At 44.7% G+C, this 23,145-nt stretch overlaps 1 protein-coding gene across 1 annotated transcript; it reads left to right on the forward strand.

Moving 5' to 3' along the window:
• Nucleotides 1-3,123: 3,123 nt before the first annotated feature.
• LOC126987861 (BTB/POZ domain-containing protein 6-B-like) lies at nt 3,124-22,522 on the forward strand. The gene is made up of 6 exons (XM_050845323.1): nt 3,124-3,728; nt 12,222-12,407; nt 15,013-15,246; nt 17,039-17,134; nt 18,403-18,539; nt 21,388-22,522. Exons 2-6 carry the CDS (start codon nt 12,240-12,242, stop codon nt 22,061-22,063), a joined length of 1,311 nt encoding a protein of 436 aa, XP_050701280.1. The 5' UTR covers nt 3,124-3,728; nt 12,222-12,239; the 3' UTR covers nt 22,064-22,522.
• The last annotated feature ends 623 nt before the right edge of the window (nt 22,523-23,145 follow it).

Consider the following 23,145-nt stretch of genomic DNA (forward strand, 5'->3'; position numbering starts at 1 on the left):
CCCTCGTCTTTCACGCTCCCTCCTCCCTTCCTCTTCCTTCCTTCATCTGTATTTGCTTCCCTTCATCCCATTCCTTCATCCCCTCGTCTTCCAATCTCTCTCCCTTCATTCCTTCCTCTATTTTCCTCTTTTCATCCCTCCCTTCATGCCTTCGTCTTCCAATCTCTCTCCCTTCATTCTTTCCTCTGAATTTTCCTCCCTTCATTCCCTTCCTTCATTCCATCGCCTTCCAACCTCACCTCCTTCATTCCTTCCTCTGTATTTTCCTCTCTTCATCCTCCCTTCATTCCCTTCCTTCATTCCATCGCCTTTCATTCTCTCTCCCTTCATTCCTTCCTCTATTTTCCTCTTTTCATCCTTTTCTTTCATCCCCTTCCTTCATTCCATCGTCTTTCAATCTCTCTCCCTTCATTCCTTCCTCTATTTTTCTCTTTTCATCCTCTCCTTTCATTCCCTTCCTTCATTCCATCGTCTTTCAATCTCTCTCCCTTCATTCCTTCCTCTATTTTTCTCATTTCATCCTCTCCTTTCATTCCATCACCTTCCAACCTCACCCCCTTCATTCCTTCCTCTGTATTTTCCTCTCTTCATTCCCTCCCTTTACTCCGTCGTCTTCACTCACTCCCCTCCCCTTTCGTCATCTATCCACTTCACTCTTTCCCCTCGCTCCTGTATTGTGCTCATTCCCTTCTCGTCATTCCACATGTTCCCTTCTTACTCTATTCCCCTCAGTGTTCCAGTATTTTGCTTATTTTCTTCCCCTCCTTTGATGTATTTTATTCTATCTGTCTTTATTCTTTTCCTCTGATTTTGTTCCATGCTAATTATCTTTCCTTTAGTCCATATCTTCCTCTTTCTTGTATTGCCGTTTTGACAGACTTCCTCTAAAGGTAAAGTACGGTATAGTTGCGCGTTGCCTCAGTGCTTATCTTCGTCTCATTGCTCCTTCAGTCACTTCCCTCTTTTTCCCCTTCTACTGTTTCCATATTTTCCCTTTCATTCCCTTTTCCATGTCCTCTTTCCCCTCACCCCTTTTCCACATATTACCCTTTCATTTCCCTTAATTTCCCTCTCTCTCGTATTTTCCCCTCACCCCTTTCATTTCCCTTAATTTCCCTCTCTCTCGTATTTTCCCCTCACCCCTTTCATTTCCCTTAATTTCCCTCTCTCTCGTATTTTCCCCTCACCCCTTTTCCACACGTTACCCTTTCATTTCCTTTCATTCCCTTTTCTCTAATTTTTTCCCTCCCCTTTCCCACACATTACCCTTTTCATTCCCTTAATTTCCCTTTCTCTGTCATTTTCCCCCCTCTATTTTTCCACATATTGCCCTTTCATTTCCCTTTCTTTCGCCTTTTTCCCCTCTCTCTCTCTCTCTCTCTCTCTCTCTCTCTCTCTCTCTCTCTCTCTCTCTCTCTCTCTCTCTCTCTCTCTCTCTCTCTCTCTCTCTCTCATTCCTCTCTTCTTTTCCCTCTTCTTTTCCATTCCATATTTTCCACCTATTTCCCATGCATACCTTTTTTTATTCCCCTTTCCTTCACCTTTTTCCCCTCTCTGTCATTCTACATATTTTCCTTTCATATATTTTCATTCCCATTTCCTTCACCTCTTTTCCCTCTCTGTCATTCCCCATATTTCCCTTTTCATATCTTGTCATTCCCCTTTCCATTTCCTCTTTCCCCTCTCTGTCATTCTACATATTTTCCTTTCATATCTTTTCATTCCCCTTTCCTTCACCTCTTTCCCTTCTCTCTCATTTCCCATCTTCCATATATTTCCCATTCATAACCTTTCGCTCCTCCTTTATTCTCTTTCTTATCCGCTCTTTCATTCTCCAACTTTCTCTTATTTCCCTTTTATCCTTTCATTTGCTTCCTCCCCTTTACACATTCCATCGTTTTCATCTACTTCCTCTCACACCCTCAAATTCCCTTCCCATTCTCGATCTTCCCCTTCATTTCCCCTCATCACCCGCATACCACCATCTTCCTCCCCTCTCCTCCCCTCACATTCCCCATTAACACATGTCACTCCCCTCTCCCCTCGTCCTCTCCTCCCCTCTTCATCCCATTACGCCATGATCGCCTCCCCTCACTCCCCATCCCTCCCCTTCCCTTGCCTCCCCTCACCAAACTTCCCTCTCCTTCCCTACCTCCTCCTCCCCTCACCATCCTGCCCCTCCCCTACACCCGACTCTCCTCCCCCCCTTCCCCTCCCCTACCCCCGACTCCTCTCACTCTCCTTCCCCTTCCCCTCCCCTTCCCTCTCCCCCTCCCCTCCCCTTCCCTTCATTCTAGAGTGAACGCAGTAAGCCATCTGGGATCCATTTCTGGGTGTTCTGCAATCATCTCTCTCTCTCTCTCTCTCTCTCTCTCTCTCTCTCTCTCTCTCTCTCTCTCTCTCTCTCTCTCTCTGCGTGTGTTTTGGGTACGAAAGAATAACACATCGATAACGGATACACACACACACACACACACACACACACACACACACACACACACACACACACACACAACCTGTTGCATATCTTCGTATTCTAAGTAAACACAGAGGTGATTTCTGTGTGTGTGTGTGTGTGTGTGTGTGTGTGTGTGTGTGTGTGTGTGTGTGGCCAAGAAGAAAACGAGCCACTAATCGATTACAAAACAAGAAAGAAAACGGAAAGCATTAAAAATATCTTTATGAGAGAGAGAGAGAATGACTCAACGCATGAAATGGTGCAACAAGCGAGACTCAGGAGGACGAAGAAGAAGAAGAAGAAGAAGAAGAAGAAAAAGAGAAAAGAAAACGAAATAGACACGGAAGCAGGGAAGGAAGGAGGGCCAGCAGGAATGGGGAAGAGGAGGAAGAGGAGGAAGAAGAGGAAGAGGAAGAGGAGGGAGAATGGAGGGAGTAAGGAGGAGAGGGAGAGGGGAGGATCGACCAAACATGCAAAATCCAGGACGAACAACGCTTTCCATCCTTTTCTCTCCCCCTCTCCCTTTCCCTCTTTCTCCCTTCCTCTCTCCCCTCTCCCTCCCACTCAGGTATGGGCGCCAGTACGCAGGTGACTCACGAATGACTCACCTTCTCTCTCTCACTCTCTCTCTCTCACTCCCTCACTCACAACTAGATCAACAGGAACAGACGAAAGTGGGAGGTGTCTTTACTCTCCCTTTCAAGCGTAAAATCTTCACTCTCTCAACGGACCAGGTGTGGATAGACTAAACACCTGTAATCACGCTTTCGGGCAGGTGTGTGGGAGTGAAAGTGAGAGTGGCTTGTGTTACCTGCCCGTGGTGTTGATTAAGAAGAAATGGGCGGGGTGGTGAAGGTGTTGAAGGTGGTGAGGTGTGGTGAGAAGAGGTGATGTGAGTTGTTTTTTTTTTTTTTTTTACAGCAAAGGAGACAGCAGGCCCTTAAAAATAGGAAACAAAAAAAAAAAGCCCGATACTCGAATCAAAACTCTTTAGATGCGGAAAAGTAACGAGTGAGGACGTTTGGTGGTGGTGAAGGTGGTGGTTGTGGTAGTGGTGGTGGTGGTGGTGGTGGTGGTGATGGTGGTAGGTGTGGCCGGCAGAGTAGTTTGATGAGAGGAGAGGGAGGGAAGACTTTCTGGTACAGAGGAAGATAAAGAAGGAAGTCGTTTGAAAATTCAGACTTTGGTGGTGAAGAAGAAGAAGAAGAAGAAGAAAAAGAAGAAGAAAACAGGAAAAGAAAAGCAAAAGAGAGAAGAAAGCTACGAAGAGGTAAGAATGAGAAGGTTAATTTTAAGAAGCGTAAGAAAATTGTAAAGCTGTGTAGGCGTAGATGGTGTTGTTGTTGCTGTTGTTGTTGTTGTTGGTGGTGGTGGTGGTGGTGGAGGTGCGGGATACAAACAGCAGGTGACGAGAGTAAACAAAAACTTCCCAGGTAAAAAAATAAAAAAAAGGAATACGAAAAAGAAAATCAAGGAGGTAAGGAGACTGGAGGCGCAAACTACAAAGAAAAAAAATTAAGAAAACTGAGAGCAAAGTACAAAAAGTTAAATAAGAAAAAGGAATACGAAAAAGAAAATCAAGGAGGTAAGGAGACTGGAGGATCAAAGTAAAAATAAAGAAAAGTAAGAGGACTGAAAGACCAAAGTACAAAAAGTTAAATAAGAAAAACAAAATTAAGAATGCAAGAAGATTATAAAAAAACGTACAAGACTAATTTTAAGCTTTAGCGCGCGTGTGTGAGTGTGAGTGGATGAACATTTCCTCGCAAATAAGAGACGAAAAAGAGGAAAGAGGAGACAGATTAAGAGAGTAAGAAGATTAGAGAGAGGAGCAAGAAGAAGAAATTTTGAAGAGTTGGCGAGAGTTGACTTGTTGAAGGAAGATTAACTTTTTTTGCGAGGTATATAGCTGTGCAATGCTCCTTCTTTCTCGTTTCTCTCTCTACCTCTCTTTCCTCCTCCATACTTCTGTCTCTCGTATTCAGTTTCTTTTCTCCATTCCTTCTTTATTATGTTTTCTATTTCTTTCTATCTCTCTTTCCTCCTTCATACTTCTTTTATTCAGTTTCTTTTGTCCATTCCTTCTTTATCCTGTTTTCTCTTTCTTTCTAACTCTCTTTCCTATTTCTTTTGCTCATTAGTTTCTCTTCTTTTCTCCTACTTTGGACCTCGTTTTTTCTCTCTTTTTTCTACTTATCTCTTTCTCTCTGTGTCTATTTTTGTATGGTATGTGGCTATGTTCCTCTTTTCACATATTTCTCTCTCTCTCTCTCTCTCTCTCTCTCTCTCTCTCTCTCTCTCTCTCTCTCTCTCTCTCTCTCTCTCTCTCTCTCTCTCTCTCTCTCTCTCTCTCTCTCTCTCTCTCTCTCTCTCTCTCTCTCTCTCTCTCTGTATCGATCAAAACAGTCGTGACTAATGAAATTTTTTGTTGCAGGTCATACGCGTTTTAACGAGAGAGAGAGAGAGAAGGGGGGGGAGGGGATGACAGAGAAAGGGGGAGACAGACACAGACAGGTAAGGAAACACACACACACACACACACACACACACACACACACGCACACACACAAACAAACAAACAAACAAACATACATACATATAGAAAAAGAGAACAAGCACTAGAATACATTATTAATACGATGACCTAAATAAACTCTCCTCCTCCTCCTCCTCTTCCTTCTCCTCCTCCTCCTCCTGTAAAATATTGACTGGGACGGAAGGCGCCATGGGTTTGTGGCTCCCAGGATGAACAACGCCTCGCAGACTCTCCCTATCGAACCCAGGATGGACGCCGCGAAGGGAGGGAGGGGAGAGAGAGGGGAGAAGGGGGAAGCGGAGAGGAGAGGGAGAAGGAGGGAGGGAGGGATGAAAGTGGGGAGAAGGGGAGGAAAGATGGAGGCACGAGGGGAGGAGAGGGAGAACGAGAAGAGGGGAAATTTGAGATAGAAGGGAACGAAGGGAAGGGATGGACGAAAGGGGAGGTGACAGAAGGGGAAGTAGAAGGGGGTGAATGGACAAAAGGGGGGAGAAGGGGGAGGGAGTAGAGGTGGAGGGAACGAAGAAGAGATGGATTAAGGAGGGGAGAAGGAAAAGGAAGAAGAATGAGGAGATAGAAAGACAAGGGAGAGACGAATGCCTGGAAGATAAGGAGGAAGAGGGAGAGAAGGAAAAGAGAGGAAAAGAGAGAGAGAAAGGAGGTAAGAGGGAGATGAGAGGAGAAAAAACAGAGATGAGAGGAGAAAGGAGAGAGATAGAAAGGGATAAAGGAAGATGAAGGCTAAATAAAGAGAGAGAGAGAGAGAGTCAATGTTTGTGTTCGTTAATGCATGAAGGAAGTAATACAGTGTTTCTCTGTTCCTGTCTTTCTTTTTTCTTTTCTTTTTTCCCTTTTTTTCCTTTACAAAGTCTGGGAAGCTGAAGATTTTTTTGGTCGCTTTTTTTCTTTTTTTCTTATTTTTTCTGAGTTTGCGAAGTTTGTGTCATATCTAGCTTGATCTTTTCCTCTCTCTCTCTCTCTCTCTCTCTCTCTCTCTCTCTCTCTCTCTCTCTCTCTCTCTCTCTCTCTCTCTCTCTCTCTCTCTCTCTCTCTCTCTCTCTCTCTCTCTCTCTCTCTCTCTCTCTCTCTCTCTCTCTCTCTATGTTATTTTCTTCTCTTCCTTTTTGTATTTTATCTCTCCCCTTTTTCCTCTTTCCTCCCTCTTTTCTTCCTCTTTCCTCACTCTTCCTCTCATCCATTCCTCTTCCTTCTGTTCCTTTTCCTCCTTTTTATTTTCTCTCCCTCTCTTCCTCTTTCCTTCCCTCTTCCTGTCATCCATTCCTTTTCCTTCTGTTTCCTTTCCTCCTTTTTATTTTCTCTCCCTCTCTTCCTCTTTCCTTCCCTCTTCCTGTCATCCATTCCTTTTCCTTCTGTTTCCTTTCCTCCTTTTTATTTTCTCTCCCTCTCTTCCTCTTTCCTTCCCTCTTCCTCTCATCCATTCCTTTTCCTTCTGTTCCCTTTCCTCCTTTTTATTTTATTTCCCTTTCTTCCTCTTTCCCCCTCTTCCTCTTATCCATTCCTCTTCTCCTTTTCTTTTCCTCCTTTTGATTTTCTCTCTCCCTCTCTTCCTCTCATTCTTTCCTCTTCTGTTTCCTCTCCTCCTCTCCTCCCTCCCTTCGTTTCTCCCTCCAACACTTTTCTTTCTCTCCATTCTTTTTTTTTCTCTCTCTTTCCATCTTTGTTTTTTTAGTATCTTTTATTCTGCCTAACTTGTCAAAGGCTTTCTCTTTTATTCTGCTTTTTTTCCTCTTTTTCCTCCCTCCCTCTCTCTCTCATTCCCTCCTCTTCTTCCTCCTCCCTCTCCTTCCTCCTCCCTCTCCTTCCTCCTCTTCTCCCTCCTTCTCCGTCTCCCTTCCCCTCTTCTCCTTCCACTCCCACCTTCTCTCCTGATCCCTCCTTCGCTCCCCCCTCCTCTCCACTCCTCCTTCTCTCCCTCCCCTTCTCTCCCCTCCCACACTCTCTTTCTGCTTTTCTTTCTCTTTTTCCTCCCTCCCACACTCTCGCCCTCCCTCCCTCCCTCTCTCCTTCCCTCCTACTCCCCCTCCTCCATCTATTTCCTTCTCCCTCTCCCTTCCCCTACTCTCCTTCCCTCCCCCTTCCTCCCTCTTCCCACTCCTTCTTCTCCCCCTCACCTTCTCTCCCCTCCACACTCTCCTTCCCTCCCACGCTCTTTCCTTCCCTCCACCCCTCTCACTCACTCCTTTCTTCCCTTCCCTCCTTCCCTCCCACGCCCCTCTCCTTCTCCCCTTCTACTCCCTGCATCCCCCCTCCCATTATCCCACCTCCTTACCAGCCCTCACCTTGCCTCCCCTCTACCCTTCCCTCCTACCTCTCCCTCCTTCCTCTGTCACTCTCCTCCTCTCCTTCCCCCCCCCCCCCCTCCTTCTCGCCTGGCGCACGGAAAGCTTCAATCAGATAAAGTTTTCCTTCTTTTCCTACTTTCTTGCGTTTTTTCACTCCTTCATCTTTTCTTTCACTTTTCTTCTTTACTTTTCCTCCTTTTTTTCTTTCGATATTTCTTGATTTTTTTTTATCTTATTGTCTCTTGTTTTTTTTTTGTCTTTTATTTTCATTGCTTTTTTTATTTTATCTTCGTTTATCTCCTTTTATCTTGTTTCCTTCTTTTATTTATTTGTCGAGGAAGCAAACAAGGAAAAATACTCCTTCCCTTCTTCCTTCTTCTTTTCCTCCTTCTCCTCCTCCTCCTCCTCCTCCTCCTCTTCCTCACCTATCTCCCCTTCTCCCCTCTCTCTCTCTTTCTTACTCTCCCCTTTCGTTTCTTTCTCACAACCTCCATTCTCCAATTCTCTCTCTCTCTCTCTCTCTCTCTCTCTCTCTCTCTCTCTCTCTCTCTCTCTCTCTCTCTCTCTCTCTCTCTCTCTCTCTCTCTCTCAACCAGACCAAATCGCTCCACCAACACTATTCCATTTCTCTCCTTCCCTCCCTTCTTTCCCTCCCTCCCTCCCTCCCTCCCTACCCCCCCCCCCTCCGTGTAGTGTTGCGCCGCTCATAACACAAAGCAACACAATAACGCAACACTTTGATGTCTTGGTCACGCAGGAAGGATTTACTGGAAGGAAGGGGGAGTGGGAGGGGAAGGAGGAGAGGAGGAGGGGGGAGCGAGGGAATGAGGAAGAGGAGAGAAGGAGAGACAGCAAAAAGGAAATAACGGAAGAAAGGAATGAAGTAAAAGAGGGAAGGAAAGGTAAAAGGAAGGAGAGGAGAGGAGGGAGGAAAGGAAGGAAATGCAGGTGGAGGAAGAAGGAGCAAAATGGAAGAAAAAAAAAGGAGAAAAAATGATAAAAAGAGGGGAGAGGGAGCGAGGAAGGAAAAACAGGAGGAAAGAAGGAGGAGGAGAGAGAAGAATGGAAGGAGAAAGGAAAGAATGAGAAATGGCGAAAAGGAAGAGTAAGGGGAGAGAGGGAAGAAGGGGGAGAGGAGGTAGAGGACTGGGAAGGGAGGGAGAGAGGCAAAGAAGGAGAGCATGAGAATGAAAGGAGAAAGGAAGGAAAGAGAAGAATGAGAAAAGAAGGAAAAATAAAGTAGGGAACGGAAAAGGGAGGATAGAAGGAAGAGTGGAAATTAAGTAGAGAAAAACATGTAGAGGAAGAGGAGGAGGAGGAAAAAGGAGGAAAGTAATGATAAAGGAAAGGAGTGGAGGAAGGAGGAAAGGAGGGAATGAGGGAGGAAAATGGATGGAGAAGGGATGGAAAGAGGAAAAGAGGATGAGGATGAATGAATTTGGAGGGTATGAAAAAGAAGGAAAAGGGAGAAAAGAGAGAGAAAAAAGAAAATGTGGAGAGGTGAAAGACAGGGCAAGGAAAACTTATACCAAAATAAGAAAACAAAAGAAAAAAATGAATGAGTGATTGAAAATAATCCCAAACGAAGACGGAAAATAAGGAAGAAAAAAACAAATATAAAGAAACAAAGCCAACCCCAAAAGCAGACAGACAGGGGAACAGACAGACACAGCGACAGAAAGACAGTGACCAACAGAGAGACAGACAGCGACAGACCATAGGAGTTATCAGCACACAGGAATTATTCAAATATATTCTTTCCGTGTCTGGCGAGAGAAATACATTGACGAAAGAGACAAACAGGAGGAAGGAAAGGAAGGAAGAAATAAAGAGAACAAGAAAAGTGATGAATTAGGGAAAAGTAGGAAGGAAAGAAAGAGAAAGGGGTGAGAGAAACAATGATAACCTAAAGAAAAAAAAAATTTGATAAGTGAGAGAGTTAGGGAGGAAGAAAGGGCAGAGTAAGAAGGAAAAAGGAAATAGTTGAGAGAAACGAAGAAATAATGAAGAAAAAGAGAAAAGGGGGTGAGTGAGAGAGTAAGAAAGGAAGAAAGAGAAAAGAGACGAGTAGAAGAGTAGGAAGAAAAAAAGGAGGAAAAAACAATGGAAATATAAAAAGAGAAACGAGAAAAGGGATGAGTGAGAGGAAAGTAGAAATGAAAACAATAGAAATGGGAGAGAAATAAAGAAAAAACGAAGGAAAAGGAGATAAGAAATAAAACAATAAGAAAGAGAGAAGAGACGAGAGGAAGAAAAGTAAAGAGGAAAAAAAGAGGAAAGGGTGAGAGAAACGAAGAAAAAATGCAGGAAAGGAGACAAAAAGTGAAAGAAATCATAAGAAAAAATAAGAAATAAGAGGAAGGAATAGATACAAGCGGTCGGAATGAAAGAGGAAAGAAAGAAAGTAAGAAAAAAATAAAAGAAGAAAGAGAGAAGCAGTAAGAGAGAAGAAAAGAGAAAAGAGGCGAACGTATCAATGGAAAAAATAAGAAAAGTAAGAAAGTAAGGAAAAGTAGAAAAATAAGAAATAAGAAAATAAAAATAAAAAATAAGAAAAAAAGAGAAAAAGAAATAAGTAAAAAGAAATAAGAAATAAGGAAAATAAGAAATAAGAAAAATAAGAAAAGTAAGAAAAGTAAGAAAGTAAGAAAAAAATAAAAGAAGAAAGAGAGAAGAAGTAAGAGAGAAGAAAACAGAAAAGAGGCGAAAGAATCAAAGGAAAAAAAAAAAGGAGGAAAGGGGAGTGAGTCAAAATAAACGAAGGAAATGAGATAAAGAAGGAAAACAACGGAAATAAAAAATAAAAAGAACCGAACGTGTTATCAAGGTAGGATTATCTTTATCGAGTTTTTTTTTCTCTCTCTCTCTCTCTCTCTCTCTCTCTCTCTCTCTCTCTCTCTCTCTCTCTCTCTCTCTCTCTCTCTCTCTCTCTCTCTCTCTCTCTCTCTCTCTCTCTCTCTCTCTCCAAAGACTAAAAAAAAAAAAAAAAACAGAAAAAAACAGAAAAGAAACACAAACCTTTTAGCATTCGTATATTATTATTATTATTATTATTATTATTATTATTATTATTATTATTATTATTATTATTATTATTATTATTATTATTATTATTATTACTATCACTATCATCATCATCATCATCACCATCATCATCATCAACTCCGTGCAAAACTTTTCCCATCAAAATAACAAGGAACATTTTCATAATCTTTCGGTCAAATATCTTAAAGTAATCATCCAGTGTTTTTCTTTTATGTTAAGCAGAAATCCTCCCTTCCTTCCTTCCTTCCTTCCTTCACTACAATGTTCCCACGCCAGCTCTCCTTATAGGCTGAACTGCTATTTTTTCCTTCCTGCTGTTTCATTTTTTTTTTTTAAGTAAGGGAAGCAGTTCAAAGGAAGTAAAAAGGGTCCTTATACTTAGAAGCCTTGCCATGGGTAGGCTTTGGGTGTGGGGAAGGAGAGAAAAGGGTAACTTCTTTTCTTTTATTCTTCATCAACCTTCATCCTCCTTTCCTTTCCTTTCCCTTTTTCCTGTAATTTCTCTGTTTAACTTACTTCAACCTCTCTTCTCATCCACCTCTCCTTTTCTTCCCCTTCTTTCTCTTATTCTTCTGTGTACACTTGCTAATACGTAAACTCTCTCCTCCTGCCTTTTCTTTCACTTCTTCTTCTTCTTCTTATGTGTCCACTTCTCCAACCTCCTTCCTCCTCCTCCTCATTTTTACCATTTTTTCCTCTTATTCATCTGTTTCCACTTACACCAACTTCCCTTCTCCCTTTTCCTTTCCTTTTCTTCCCTTCCTATTATTCTGGTTTCCACTTCCTCCAAACTCCCTCTTCTTCCTCCTCCTCCTATCCTTTTCCTTTCCTTTTTTCTCTTATTTTTCTCCCCTGTCCACTTAATCCAATTCCTAAACCCTTCTCCTCCTCATCATCCTTTCCTTATCTTTCCCCTCTTTCTCTTATCTTTTTTCTGTATCCACTTATTCCAACCCAGCTCCTCCTCCTCCTCCTGCTCCTCATCCTACTCCTCGCTGCAACGCCTCCCCCAAACGCCACACAGTCAGGGAATAGCCGGAGTGCTGCGCCCGACAACCTTGTTAGAGCCCGGCTGGTCCTCGCTCCGTTTCCTGCCGCTGTTCCGTTCCTGCTGTGCTTCCTGTTGGCTGCTCGCTTACACACACAAGTTGTACCTATTTTTACCCTCTTTTGTCTCCTGCTACTCGCCTCCACATATGGTCTATCTATTCTTCTTTTCTTTCTCTTATTCCTTCTTTCTTTTCTTCTATTTTTTCTTTTTCTTTTCCATTCTCCATTCTTTTCTTCTCCGATCTGTGTTTCCAATTTGCTTCTCGCCTCCACATATGTTCTATCTATTCTTCTCTTCTTTCTCTTATTCCTTCTTCCTGTTCTATTTTCTTTTTCTTTTCCATTCTCCATTCTTTTCTTCTCCGTTCTGTGTTTCCAGTTTGCTACTTGCTTCTACATTCAAATTTCTACCTGCCTTTTCACCTCACCTTTCTCTCCTTTCTTCCTCTTCTTCTTTCACAACATTATTTCTTGTCATGAGTTTATTTCTTCTCATACCTCTCCCTCCTACATTCATATTGTCTTCTTTCTTCTTATATATCTTTCATACTTTCTTTCCTTCCTTCCATTTTTTTCCTCTCCTCGTTTTCTTCAATATTTCAACTTTTTTGATCTTTTTCATTTCCTCCTCTTCCATTTCCTTCTTCAAAGTCACGTTACTAATTTCTCACGTATATATCTTTCATACTTTCCTTCCTTCCATTTTTTCCTCTCCTCATTTCCTTCTATCTTTCATCTTTATCTTTTTCATTTCCTCCTCATCCATTTCCTCCTTCAAAGTCACAATACTACTTTCTCATCCCCTGCTCTTCCTTCCTCCACTCTTCAGCAGGTCAGGGCAGCAAGCATGTCAGCGGCAGGGGCAGGAGGAGCGGCAGGGGATAGTCAGCAGGTTCGTAAGGCGTCGTGGCAGAGCAGCCTTGCCAACCCCGGCCAGCGCGTCTCAGCCCTTCACCACTCTGCCAGGCTGTCTGACCTCACCATTATCCTGCCTGGCCTAAATACGCCTATCAAGGTACGTCTTAACCTCCTCCCGAAATTGACCTCTCTTTCGGCCACCTCTTTTGATTATTTTTTTAGGAGCAGCGAGTAGCGGGCTTTTTTTTATTATTGTTTCCTTTTTTTGTGCCCTTGAGCTGTCTCCTTTGTTGTAAAAGAAGAAAAATCTTGCTTTCCTTTAGTAGCTTTTAAGCCTTACATAACCTAATCTAGTTTTCTTCTTTTCCTTCTTTTTTTTCTTTTGAATCAAATCTACCCTTCCTTTAGTAATCTTTAAACCCACCTAAATTATCATACTTTTCTTTCTCTTTTTTTATCTTTTCTCCCAAAACGTTATTCTTAGTTCACAAGTTGCTCCCTCCATTTTCTGCCTTTTATTCTTTTTTATACATATTTTCTCTTTTATTTTACTTTCATTTCGTCTCCCTTTAACCTAACCCACTCTTCCCTATACACATACCTAATCTAACCTAACCTTCATTTTCCTTAAGTCCCCCTTCACATGTCTAACCTAACCTAACCTTACCTTCCCCTAAATTATAAAGTACCCCTTCACAAACCTAACGAAACCTCATCTACCCTTCCCTTCACAAAACTAATCAATACCTTCCCTTAATTTAGGTAACACTGCAAAAACCTAACCTGACTCTCCCTTCTTTTTCAGTCTCCCTTCCCAAACGATCACAACGGAGGCCTTGCTGCAGAACTAATCAATATATTCCCTTAATTTAAGTAACACTGCAAAAACCTAACCTGACTCTCTTCTTTTTCAGTCTCCCTTCCCAAACGGTCACAACGGAGGCTTCGCTGCAGAACACTTTTTACACGGTTTTTTTGTTTTTTTTTTTTTTTTTTGTGACCCGTGCAGGCGTTAGAGGTATCATGGCGGCTCAGACCAGCTCTTGCCCACACGCTGACTTCTCGTTTTTTATTGCCTTACCCCATCATGCATAGCCCTCCCCCTCTTCCCCCTTTTCCCCTCACTTCCTCCTTTCTATCCTCCTCACCTCTCCTCTCTCTCCCCCATCCTCCCCTCTCACCTCCCTTGCTATCTCCCTCAACTCTCCTCTCTCCCCTCTCCCCTTCCTCACTGTTTTTTTTCTATCTCCCTCTCCTCTCCCCTCAACCCGTTTCCCTCTTTTTTTTTACCTCTTTCTTTCTCGTCTCTGTCTGTCCACTTTCTATTTCCCTTTCCTCTCCCCTTACCTCTGTTTTTCCTTCCTTTCTCCTTCCTCTTTTTCCTCTCATCTCTGTCTGTCTCCTTTCCATCTCCCTTTCCTCTCCCCTTTCCTCTGTTTTTCCTCTCTCTTTTTCCTCTCATATCTGTCAGTCCACTTTCTATCTCTATTTCCTCTCCCTTTATCCCTGCTTTTCCTCCCTCTCTTTCCCCTCTTCTCTCTTATTACTGTTCATCCACTTTACCTATTTCTCCTATTCTTCATTTCTCTCTCTATCTCCCTATTTCGATTTATTTATCTATCTATCTTTCGTCCCCTTTCCCTTAAGTTGACCGGCCTCCCCTCCTGTTCCCTCATCCCCCTCAATTCCCCTACCCCCTTCCCCTTTCTCCCCTTTCTATCTATATGCTTCTTTCTACTTTCCCCTTCCCTTCTCTTCCCTTCCTACCATTTTTCCTCTCCTCTCTCCTCCTTTCCCTTCCCTTCCCTTCATTTCTCTTCCTGTTCCCTTCCTCTACTCTCCCCTTCCTACCATTTCTCTCCCCGAACCATTCCTCTTTTTTTCCCATCTCATTCCATCATTTCTCTCTCCCCCACTGTTTCCTTCCTCTTCCCTTCTTCTTCCTTTTGTTTCTCTCCCCCCATCCCTTCCTCTCCTCTCCCCTCCAATCCCCTCCTCTTACCTCAGTCTTCCCCTCATATCCCTTTCTTTCTCCCCTCTACTCCCCACCTGAGCTCCCCCTTACTCCCCTCCACCATTTTCCAGACCAGTGCCCTTCAAATATCTCCTCCGGCCTTGTTTTCTCTCCCCTTCCCTTCCCTTCCCTTCCGTTCCCTTCCCATCCCTTCGCTTCTGGGTCCTTCATCTTTTTCTCCCTTCACTTCTTCTCCGTTTGTCCGTCTTTCGTTTTCCTTTTTCTCCTTTTAGCATATGTTTCATCTTTCCTTCTTTATTTTTCTAAGGATTTCTTCATTTTTTTCTTCTTTGTTATCTCTCTCTCTCTCTCTCTCTCTCTCTCTCTCTCTCTCTCTCTCTCTCTCTCTCTCTCTCTCTCTCTCTCTCTCTCTCTCTCTCTCTCTCTCTCTCTCTCTCTCTCTCTCTCTCTCTCTCTCTCTCTCTCTCTCTCTCTCTCTCTCTCTCTCTCTCTCTCTCTCTCTCTCTCTCTCTCTCTCTCTCTATTTATCTATCTATCTATCTTGGTCTCTAATTTTTCTAAGGATTTCTTCATTTTTTCTTTGTTATCTTTCCCTCTCTCTATCTATCTATCTATTTTGGTCTCTAATTTTTCTAAGGATTTCTTCATTTTTTTCTTCTTTGTTATCTTTCCCTCTCTCTCTCTCTATCTATCTATCTATCTTGGCCTCTAATCCATCCCGTCATCTTCCTATATAGTCCCCTCCCCCCCCACATCTCACACTCACCTATAACCCATGCCCCCCCAGGCCCACCGTCTCGTCCTGGCCATGAGTTCGCCGGTGTTCGAGGCCATGCTGTACGGGCCACTAGCGGAGGGGCCCGAGGTGGCATTGCAGGAGGACCCCCCGGAGGCGCTGACGTGGCTCCTGGAGTATATGTACCGCGGCACCACCAGGCTCCCCGACGTGGCCATGACCGTCAAGGTGTACCAGGTGGCCAGCAAGTACCAGGTGGAGCCCCTCATGGCCCTGTGCTCCGAGGTGGGTGGGGGGAAGGGGGAAGGGGGAGGGGGGAAGGGGAGAGTGTGGAGGGGAAGGTGTCAAGTGTGTGTGTGTGTGTGTGTGTGTGTGTGTGTGTGTGTGTGTGTGTGTGTGTGTGTGTGTGTGTGTGTGTGTGTGTTTCTTCCTTCTATATTTTGTTTTCCTCTTTTTTTCCAATTTTTCATTCACTTATTTTTTTTTTATATTGTCTCGTTATTTCTGCTTTTCTTCTATCTTGCTCTTTAAACCACTTTCTATAGCCACCCCTCTCTCTCTCTCTCTCTCTCTCTCTCTCTCTCTCTCTCTCTCTCTCTCTCTCTCTCTCTCTCTCTCTCTCTCTCTCTCTCTCTCTCTCTCTCTCTCTCTCTCTCTCTCTCTCTCTCTCTCTCTCTCTCTCTCTCTCTCTCTCTCTCTCTCTCTCTCTCTCTCTCTCTCTCTCTCTCTCTCTCTCTCTCTCTCTCTCTCTCTCTCTCACTCTCTCACTCACTCTCTCACACACACACACACACACGCACGCACGGACGGGGACCAATTTCACGCCGCGATAGATTTAATGAGGGGACGCGCTGAGAAAAAGGTTGCTCCCCTCCACCCTAAGAACAATCCGCTCTGAAGGGTTTTGCTAATTAGAACCAACAACACACGTAACACACCTGTCCTCTCCCCTCTCTTCCCCTCTCTCCTCCCCCTCACTTTCTCTCCTTTCACCTTATACTATCCTCTCACTTTCCTCTTTACACATGTTATTTCTTGTATTTTTCTCTTCCTCTCCCTCTTTCTCTCTTGTACTCCCGCTCCTTATCTTCTTCCCTTACTTTTTCTCTCTTCTCTCGCTTCTTCCTCTGTTACCTGTTTTTCTTCATACTTTCCCTCTTTTCTCCTTCTCTTCCTCTTCTCTTATTTATCTTTTCTCACACTCTTTTTTTTTCTCCTCTTCCCTTACCTAATTTTCCTTCCTCCTCTTATTCCTCTTATTCATGGTACTCCTCTTTATTGTTATTCTTTCCCATCTCTTCTTTTTCCTCTATTCCTCTTTTACTCTTCTCTTCACTTTAACTTCCTTCTGTAACCCTTCCTTCCCATCATTTTCCCTTACATTACTCCTCCCATCTTCTTATTCCTCTTCCTCCTCCTCCTTCTCCTCCTTTCACGGGCCCTGAACAACTCATAAAGACAGACTTGAAAGGGAACAACCAACACAAAGTCACGGCAGGAAATAATGACTTTCAGGGAACATTAGAACAGAGGACAATAACACACACACACACACACACACACACACACACACACACACACACACACACACACACACTCCCCTTCCCTTCCCCCTTCATCGCCTCCTTCCCCCCACAACGGCACCCTTCCCCTCCTACCCATCACTAACAACCCCCTTCACTTTTTCCCCTTTCCTTTCATGCTCCTTACCGTTCCCAAGCCCTCGTCACCCCTAACCTCCTTCTTCTACCTTTAACTTCCCCCCCCCTTCCCTTCATGACCCTTACCCTGCCCCTACCAACGTCACCCCTCACCCCTTCCCCTCCCCTACCCGTCACGATACATGCGTTCTTGCCCTCTGCTTGCCTAACCCATCACGCCCCTTTCCTCTTATTTATAACACGACTCAAAACGCACGCTCCCCTTCCCCTCATATCCACTCCACCCCTTCCACGCACCATACTCAGAGCCCCCATCACGGCCCCCCCTGAGTGGTTATGGGGAGCGGTGTCCTGGAGCCCCCATCCCTTTACGACTTCTCTACCTAACCGCCTTTATCTCCCCTCCGCCCCCCAAGTACCTGCAGGCGACGCTGACGGCCGCCAACCTACCCGAGATTTACGACACGGCGATGCTGCTGGAGGACACGAGGCTGCTGCAGAGGTGTTCCCAGGTGAGAGTGCGGGGAGGGGACAGGTAGGAAATATTCGTATACAGGTAGAAAGGTTGGCAGGCAAGTAATGATGAGCATGATGAGTTAAAAAGTCAGCCAGTAGGTCAGAAAATAAGTAGAAGAGTTCTGACAATCACGTAATCAGTTAGTCAGGCAGATAGCTTATTAACCCGGTAGCTGCGGGGATCATGTTTCAGAATTAAAGGCCCCTTTAAGCGAATCAATGAGAAAAAAATCATCACTCACACACACCATTCCAAAATATATATCAACGCATTTGTGATCAGTTTATGCATCATCTATTTTGGGGGGTCTTTATCATGACAAAAATTTGGCCCGTCGCTGCTACACGGTAAAGCCACAAATTTGGCCCGTCGCTGCTACACGGTAAAGCCACAAATTTGGCCCGTCGCTGCTACACGGTAAAGCCACAAATTTGGCCCGTCGCTGCTACACGGTAAAGCCACAAATTTGGCCCGTCGCTGCTACACGGTAAAGCCACAAATTTGGCCCGTCGCTGCTACACGGTAAAGCCACAAATTTGGCCCGTCGCTGGTACCGGGTTAAAAACACTTGAGGGAAGGCAAAACAAGGGAAAGAAGAAAAAATATAAAAGGAGAGAAAAGGAAAGAAATGAAGTAAGTAAGGAAGAATATACAAATAAGAGCTGTGTTGGCGGAGAGGCAGAAAATTGATTTGTTTTTGACGCTCATAACTTTTGTCTCTGTAGGAGCAGCTATTAGAGGGCTTTTTTTTTAACATCTTTTTGTTGACCTTGAGCTGTTTCTTTAGCTGTAAAAAAAAAAAAAAAAAAGGAAGGAAGGAAAGAAGTATGGAAGGAATCTACGCATCCCTCCCCATTCACACAAATAACCTCCCCACACACCTCCTAGCAACCATCTTTAGCCTCCCCACCAAGTCTTCCTCCCATAATGAAAGGAAGCTCACACATTCACACAAATAACCTCCCCACACACCTATTAGCAACAATCTTTAGCCTCCCCACCATGTCTCCCCCCATGATAAAAGGAAGCTTACACATCACTCCCCATACACACAAATGATAACCTCCCTCCTAGACACACACTTACCAACAAACATCTCTCCCCTCCCCACCTTACCTCTGCCTTCTGATCCTTCTCCCCAATCTACCTCCCTCCTCCCCAGATAGTGAATCCCTCCCCCTCTCAACCCACACACCCATAAACAAACACCTTTACCCTTCCCTTCCCATCATATCTCCTCCCTCTAATCTCCCTCCTCCTCAGATCGTGAACCACTCCCCCACCGCTGTGCTCACCTCCCCCCAGCTGGGCCGCCTCTCCCGCAGTGCCCTCACTCACCTTCTCGATCACCCCCTGCACATCACCTCCGAAGTTGTGTTGCTGCAAGCGATTCTACGATGGTGAGGCGTTGGTGTAGTTTTTTCTCTTCCTCCTCCCTTCCCTCCCTTTCCTATCTTCTCCGTTTCTTATCATTTATCTCCCCTCTCTCTCCTCTTCACCTTCTTATCATTTCTCTCCCCCTCCCTTCCTTTTATTATAATTTCCTTCCTTATTTCTTTTCTTCTCTCTCCCCCTTCTTAACATTACTCTCCCACTCTTCCTCTCTTTCCCCTTCCCCTTCCTATCACTTCTCTCTCCCCCCAACCCCTTCCTCTGGCCTCCCTTCTCCTTCTTATCATTTCCCTTCCCCACCCTTTCCTCTCATCTCCCCTCAAATCCCCAAGCCATGAACTTACTCCTCTTATCTCCTCTTACCTAATTTTTTCCCTTATACCCCTTTCCCTCTCCTCTCTCTATTCCCTTACTGTATTTTTTTCACATAGTAGTAGTGGTAGTAGTAGTAGTAGTAGTAGTAGTAGTAGTAGAAGTAGTAGCAATTTTCCCATCAACAGTATAACGACCCTTTTCTGCCTCTCCGCCAACAAAGCTCTTCAGACTCCGGCAACATCCCAGGGACAAACAGACAGACAGACAGGCTGGCACTCCTACGCTCCCCTTCCTCCTTCCCGCCGGCGAGGCTCTCCAGGCCCTTAGAGTAATCCTTATCGAAACAAGATCCAATCCTCTCTACCATATAAACTCCACGATCCCTTGTTGCTGGTGGCCGTGGCGGTGTTTTTGTTTTCGTTTCTCGTTTTACGGTTTAAACTGTGGATGTTTTTCCTACGTTTTTGTTTCTGCTATATCATATTTTTAGCCCACAACCTATTAATTGCGTGGGATGGAAGGGAAGGCAAACGTAATTGAACATGTAGCTAACCTGTTGTTTTGCTGGGCAGGGTGAGGGTACGAGAAATTAGATTTATACATGTATGATGTCATGCATATTGCGCGTCGTGTTGGTGAACATACAGAAAGAGACAAAGATTAAATATTGATAAGATAAGGAGTAGTCTGCAGCGTTCCTAGAAACCGAAAGCTTGAAATGAGTAAAACATGTTCTGTGACCCTTGATTACGACGTATGGCCCGATAATAATAATAATAATAATAATAATAATAATAATAATAATAATAATAATAATAATAATAATAATAATAATAATAATAATAATAATAATAATAATAATAATAATAATAATAATAACACTACTACTACTACTACTACTACTACTAATAATAATAATAATAATAATAATAATAACAATAATAATAATAATTACCGAAATGACAAAAAGCATAAGTAAGTTAATTAGAACCAAACCAAACCAAACCAAGAACAAGAACAAAATCAAGAACTGGAATAAGAAGAACATGAAAACAATAACAAGAAAAACAGAGCAAGAACCAAACATGAGAAAACAAAACAATGCCGAACCTGAAACAAACAAGCAAGGCAGGTAGACGAGAAATGCAGGTGTGCCGTGAGTGTTCCGTGCAGGTAATGGTCAGGTCAGGGCGCGTGACAGGACCCGACACCACGCGGCCCGGACAGGTAATGACCGTGTGTGTGTGTGTGTGTGTGTGTGTGTGTGTGTGTGTGTGTGTGTGTTTCCAGGTAGGAGGATAATAGAGCGAGAGGGAGAGAGGCAATTGAAAGGAAGGAAGGTGTCATGTGAGGGGAAATGAGAGAGAGAGAGAGAGAGAGAGAGAGAGAGAGATAAAAGGCAACACGAGAGACAAAGGAAACAGTTGAAAAAGCGAGGAAAGGAAGCGAGGATAAAGCAAATGATCAGGAAGAGGAGATGGAGGGGAAGAAGAGGAAAACATATGAATGATAGTTGAAAGAAAATAGACAGAGGACTGAAATACATGACGCAATCCAATCCAGTTCACCACACCACAATACAAGTAGAAACACATACATTACACATTGGAACTTAACACAACAGAGCACAACACAGCACCACAAACGGCAACACAGGGCAACACGTAACACCACCAAGACAGATAACAACAACAACAATAACAACAACACACACACACACACACACACACACACACACACACACACACACACACACTGACAACACAAGACCCCACAAAATAAAAATAAAAACAATAAACAATGAAACTCACATCAGCAACACACGCCACAAAGCAAGACAAATCAACACACACACACACACACACACACACACACACACACACACACTGCAACACAAAAAAGGATTCAGACCGCGACTAAAAAAAAAATGAACAGAAAAAAAATCAGAAGTCGAAATTGATCGCTCACGCTTTTTCTGTATTCGTCTTTCAATATTTCCCTTTTTTTCTCTTTTTTTATTTTTATTTTTAGTCTCCCCTATGGAACAGCAATACGCGTCCTCCTTTTACCCTCTCGCTTTAATCCCGTTCCCCCGCTTCCATTCACGCGGACAAAAAAACAACGAACACTGTGTCACAACTAAATCCCTGGAGCTGCCTGGCCTGGTCACCCTCTCTCTCCCTCCTCTCCACCAGCCGTCCCTTCCTATGCCTCTCCCAACCTCCTTCCCCTCTCTCCCCCTTCGCTACTACACCTGCCCTCCCTCTCCAACTTTCCGCTCTTCCTTTCTGCAACACTACAAACTGTTATCTGTCCCTTCCTTCCTTCCTTCCTCAGATGTTCCTTCATCATTCTCTTCTCTCTAAATCTGCCAGCATCAGCCGCTTATCTCTTCCTTTGCTCAGAATCCATGACTTACTTCTCTTTCCCACTTAGCCCATTAGTAGTACCCTCATTTAGTCGTATAGATACATTCACTTTACGCCCCTCTTCTAACATCTCTCCCTCAGTAGCCTCACCGCCCTTCCTCTCCTCCCGCAGGGGCCGCGCCCAGGGCACACGTAAGCAGCTGCGGGAGGAGATTGAGGAGTTCCTGCCGCAGATTCGCTTCCTGACGCTGAGCACCGACGAGTTCGTGGAGCACGTGATGCCGGCGGGCGTGCTCAGCCTCTCCGAGATGACGGCGCTGCTTATGAACATCAAGCGGCTGGAGGGCATGGCGCTGCCGGCCCTCTGCTGCCCCGAGCGGGACAAACGGCTGTGTTATGACGAGACGCTGCTGCGCTGCCTCACCCTAGCGCCGCGCCCCTCAGCGCCGCGCTCCCGGAAGCAGGCGCGCGGCAGCATCTTCGTGCACGCCCAAAACGAGCAGGTCCTCATCGCCGACCTGCGCACCGCCACGCCCCTGCAGCTGGCACGCATCGAGTGCCGCGCTATCCACCCCACCAGCGGTCTGGCCTGCGTCAGCGTCAAGGACAGCGAGGGCAACGAGCTGGCCGCCGTGGCCGCCGAGGGGTCAGAGGCTCGCTTCCCTGGCCCCGTGCAGCTCAGGCCCAGCGCCGCCCACAGCATCACCGTCAGCATGGAGGGTCACTGGCCGCGCGGGGAGCTGGGCGAGGCCATGGCCACGGAGGACGAGGTGCGCCTCACGGCCAGGGTGGCCTACACGGAGGGCCGCACCGGCTCCGTCACCCTGCACTTCTGGTCCTTCAACTAACACACACACACACACACACACACACACACAGGATTTTCTGCGTGCTTTACCTCACTATTGAGTGCAAAGGTCAACGCTTCTCACCTCACCATGACAACATTTCATTTCTCGCCGCCACGCGCTGAGCTGTTCTGCGGGCATGATTGTGTCCCGCGCCACGCCGCCAATACGCATCGCTAGGGCAGACGCTTTACTCACTAAATAAATAGAATATTCGCAAAAAAAACCAGACGTGTGTTCATCAATCCTAGCAAGTTAGTCAACCATCTCGTCAACAGTTCACACAGAAAACGTGGCGAGGACTCCGTCGTATGAGAAAATGGACCCGCTTCAACGATGTATGACCATTATAAATCTGGTAGCTGACCTTGACAGACAACCACAGAAGCAGCGCCAGCAGCATCAACAGCAAAAGCAATCAATGCCAATAGAAGTAGTAGTAATGGTAGTAGTTAGTAGTAGTTGTAGTAGTGACTTTTTTTTATAGTGTGAATATTATTAAGGAAAGGCGGAAGTAAGCGAAGAGGAGAAGGGAAGACAAAGGAGGAGGAGGAGGAGCAGGAGGAGGAGGAGGAGGCGGAGAGCGTCTTATTATGATAATGACTTTCAAGATAAGGAAAAGGGTGTTAGTCACAGGTCCCATCGCGAAGCTTTTTTTTTTATATATGTACGTGAAAGAAAAGTTAGTTGCAATAGTAATAGTAGTAAAGTAGATAATATAATAGTAGTAGTAGTAGTAGAGGCAGTGTAAATAACGGTGCTGTTGATCGCGGTGTGTTAGAATAAAAAATGAGGGTAGAGGGTAGAGGGAGAACAGCAGAGAGAGAACCCCTTTATCGCCACGCCAATGGGGAGGGGAGGGGATGGAGAGGGAGGAGGAAGGGGAGTTTTTTCGATGAGTCAAGTACACGTGATAAAACTGATCACGTGTGTGTGTGTGTGTGTGTGTACCTCCCGTCAGTCTCAGTGAACCCGCAGATTCCAAGGATACAAATGGCGATCACTGGCAACTGAACACACACACACACACACACACACACACACACACACACACTTAAAGAGCCCGAAGAGGATTTTAACTA

Source organism: Eriocheir sinensis, chromosome 67 (genome assembly GCF_024679095.1).
Source record: "Eriocheir sinensis breed Jianghai 21 chromosome 67, ASM2467909v1, whole genome shotgun sequence".
In the NCBI taxonomy this organism is placed as follows: Eukaryota; Metazoa; Arthropoda; class Malacostraca; order Decapoda; family Varunidae; genus Eriocheir; species Eriocheir sinensis.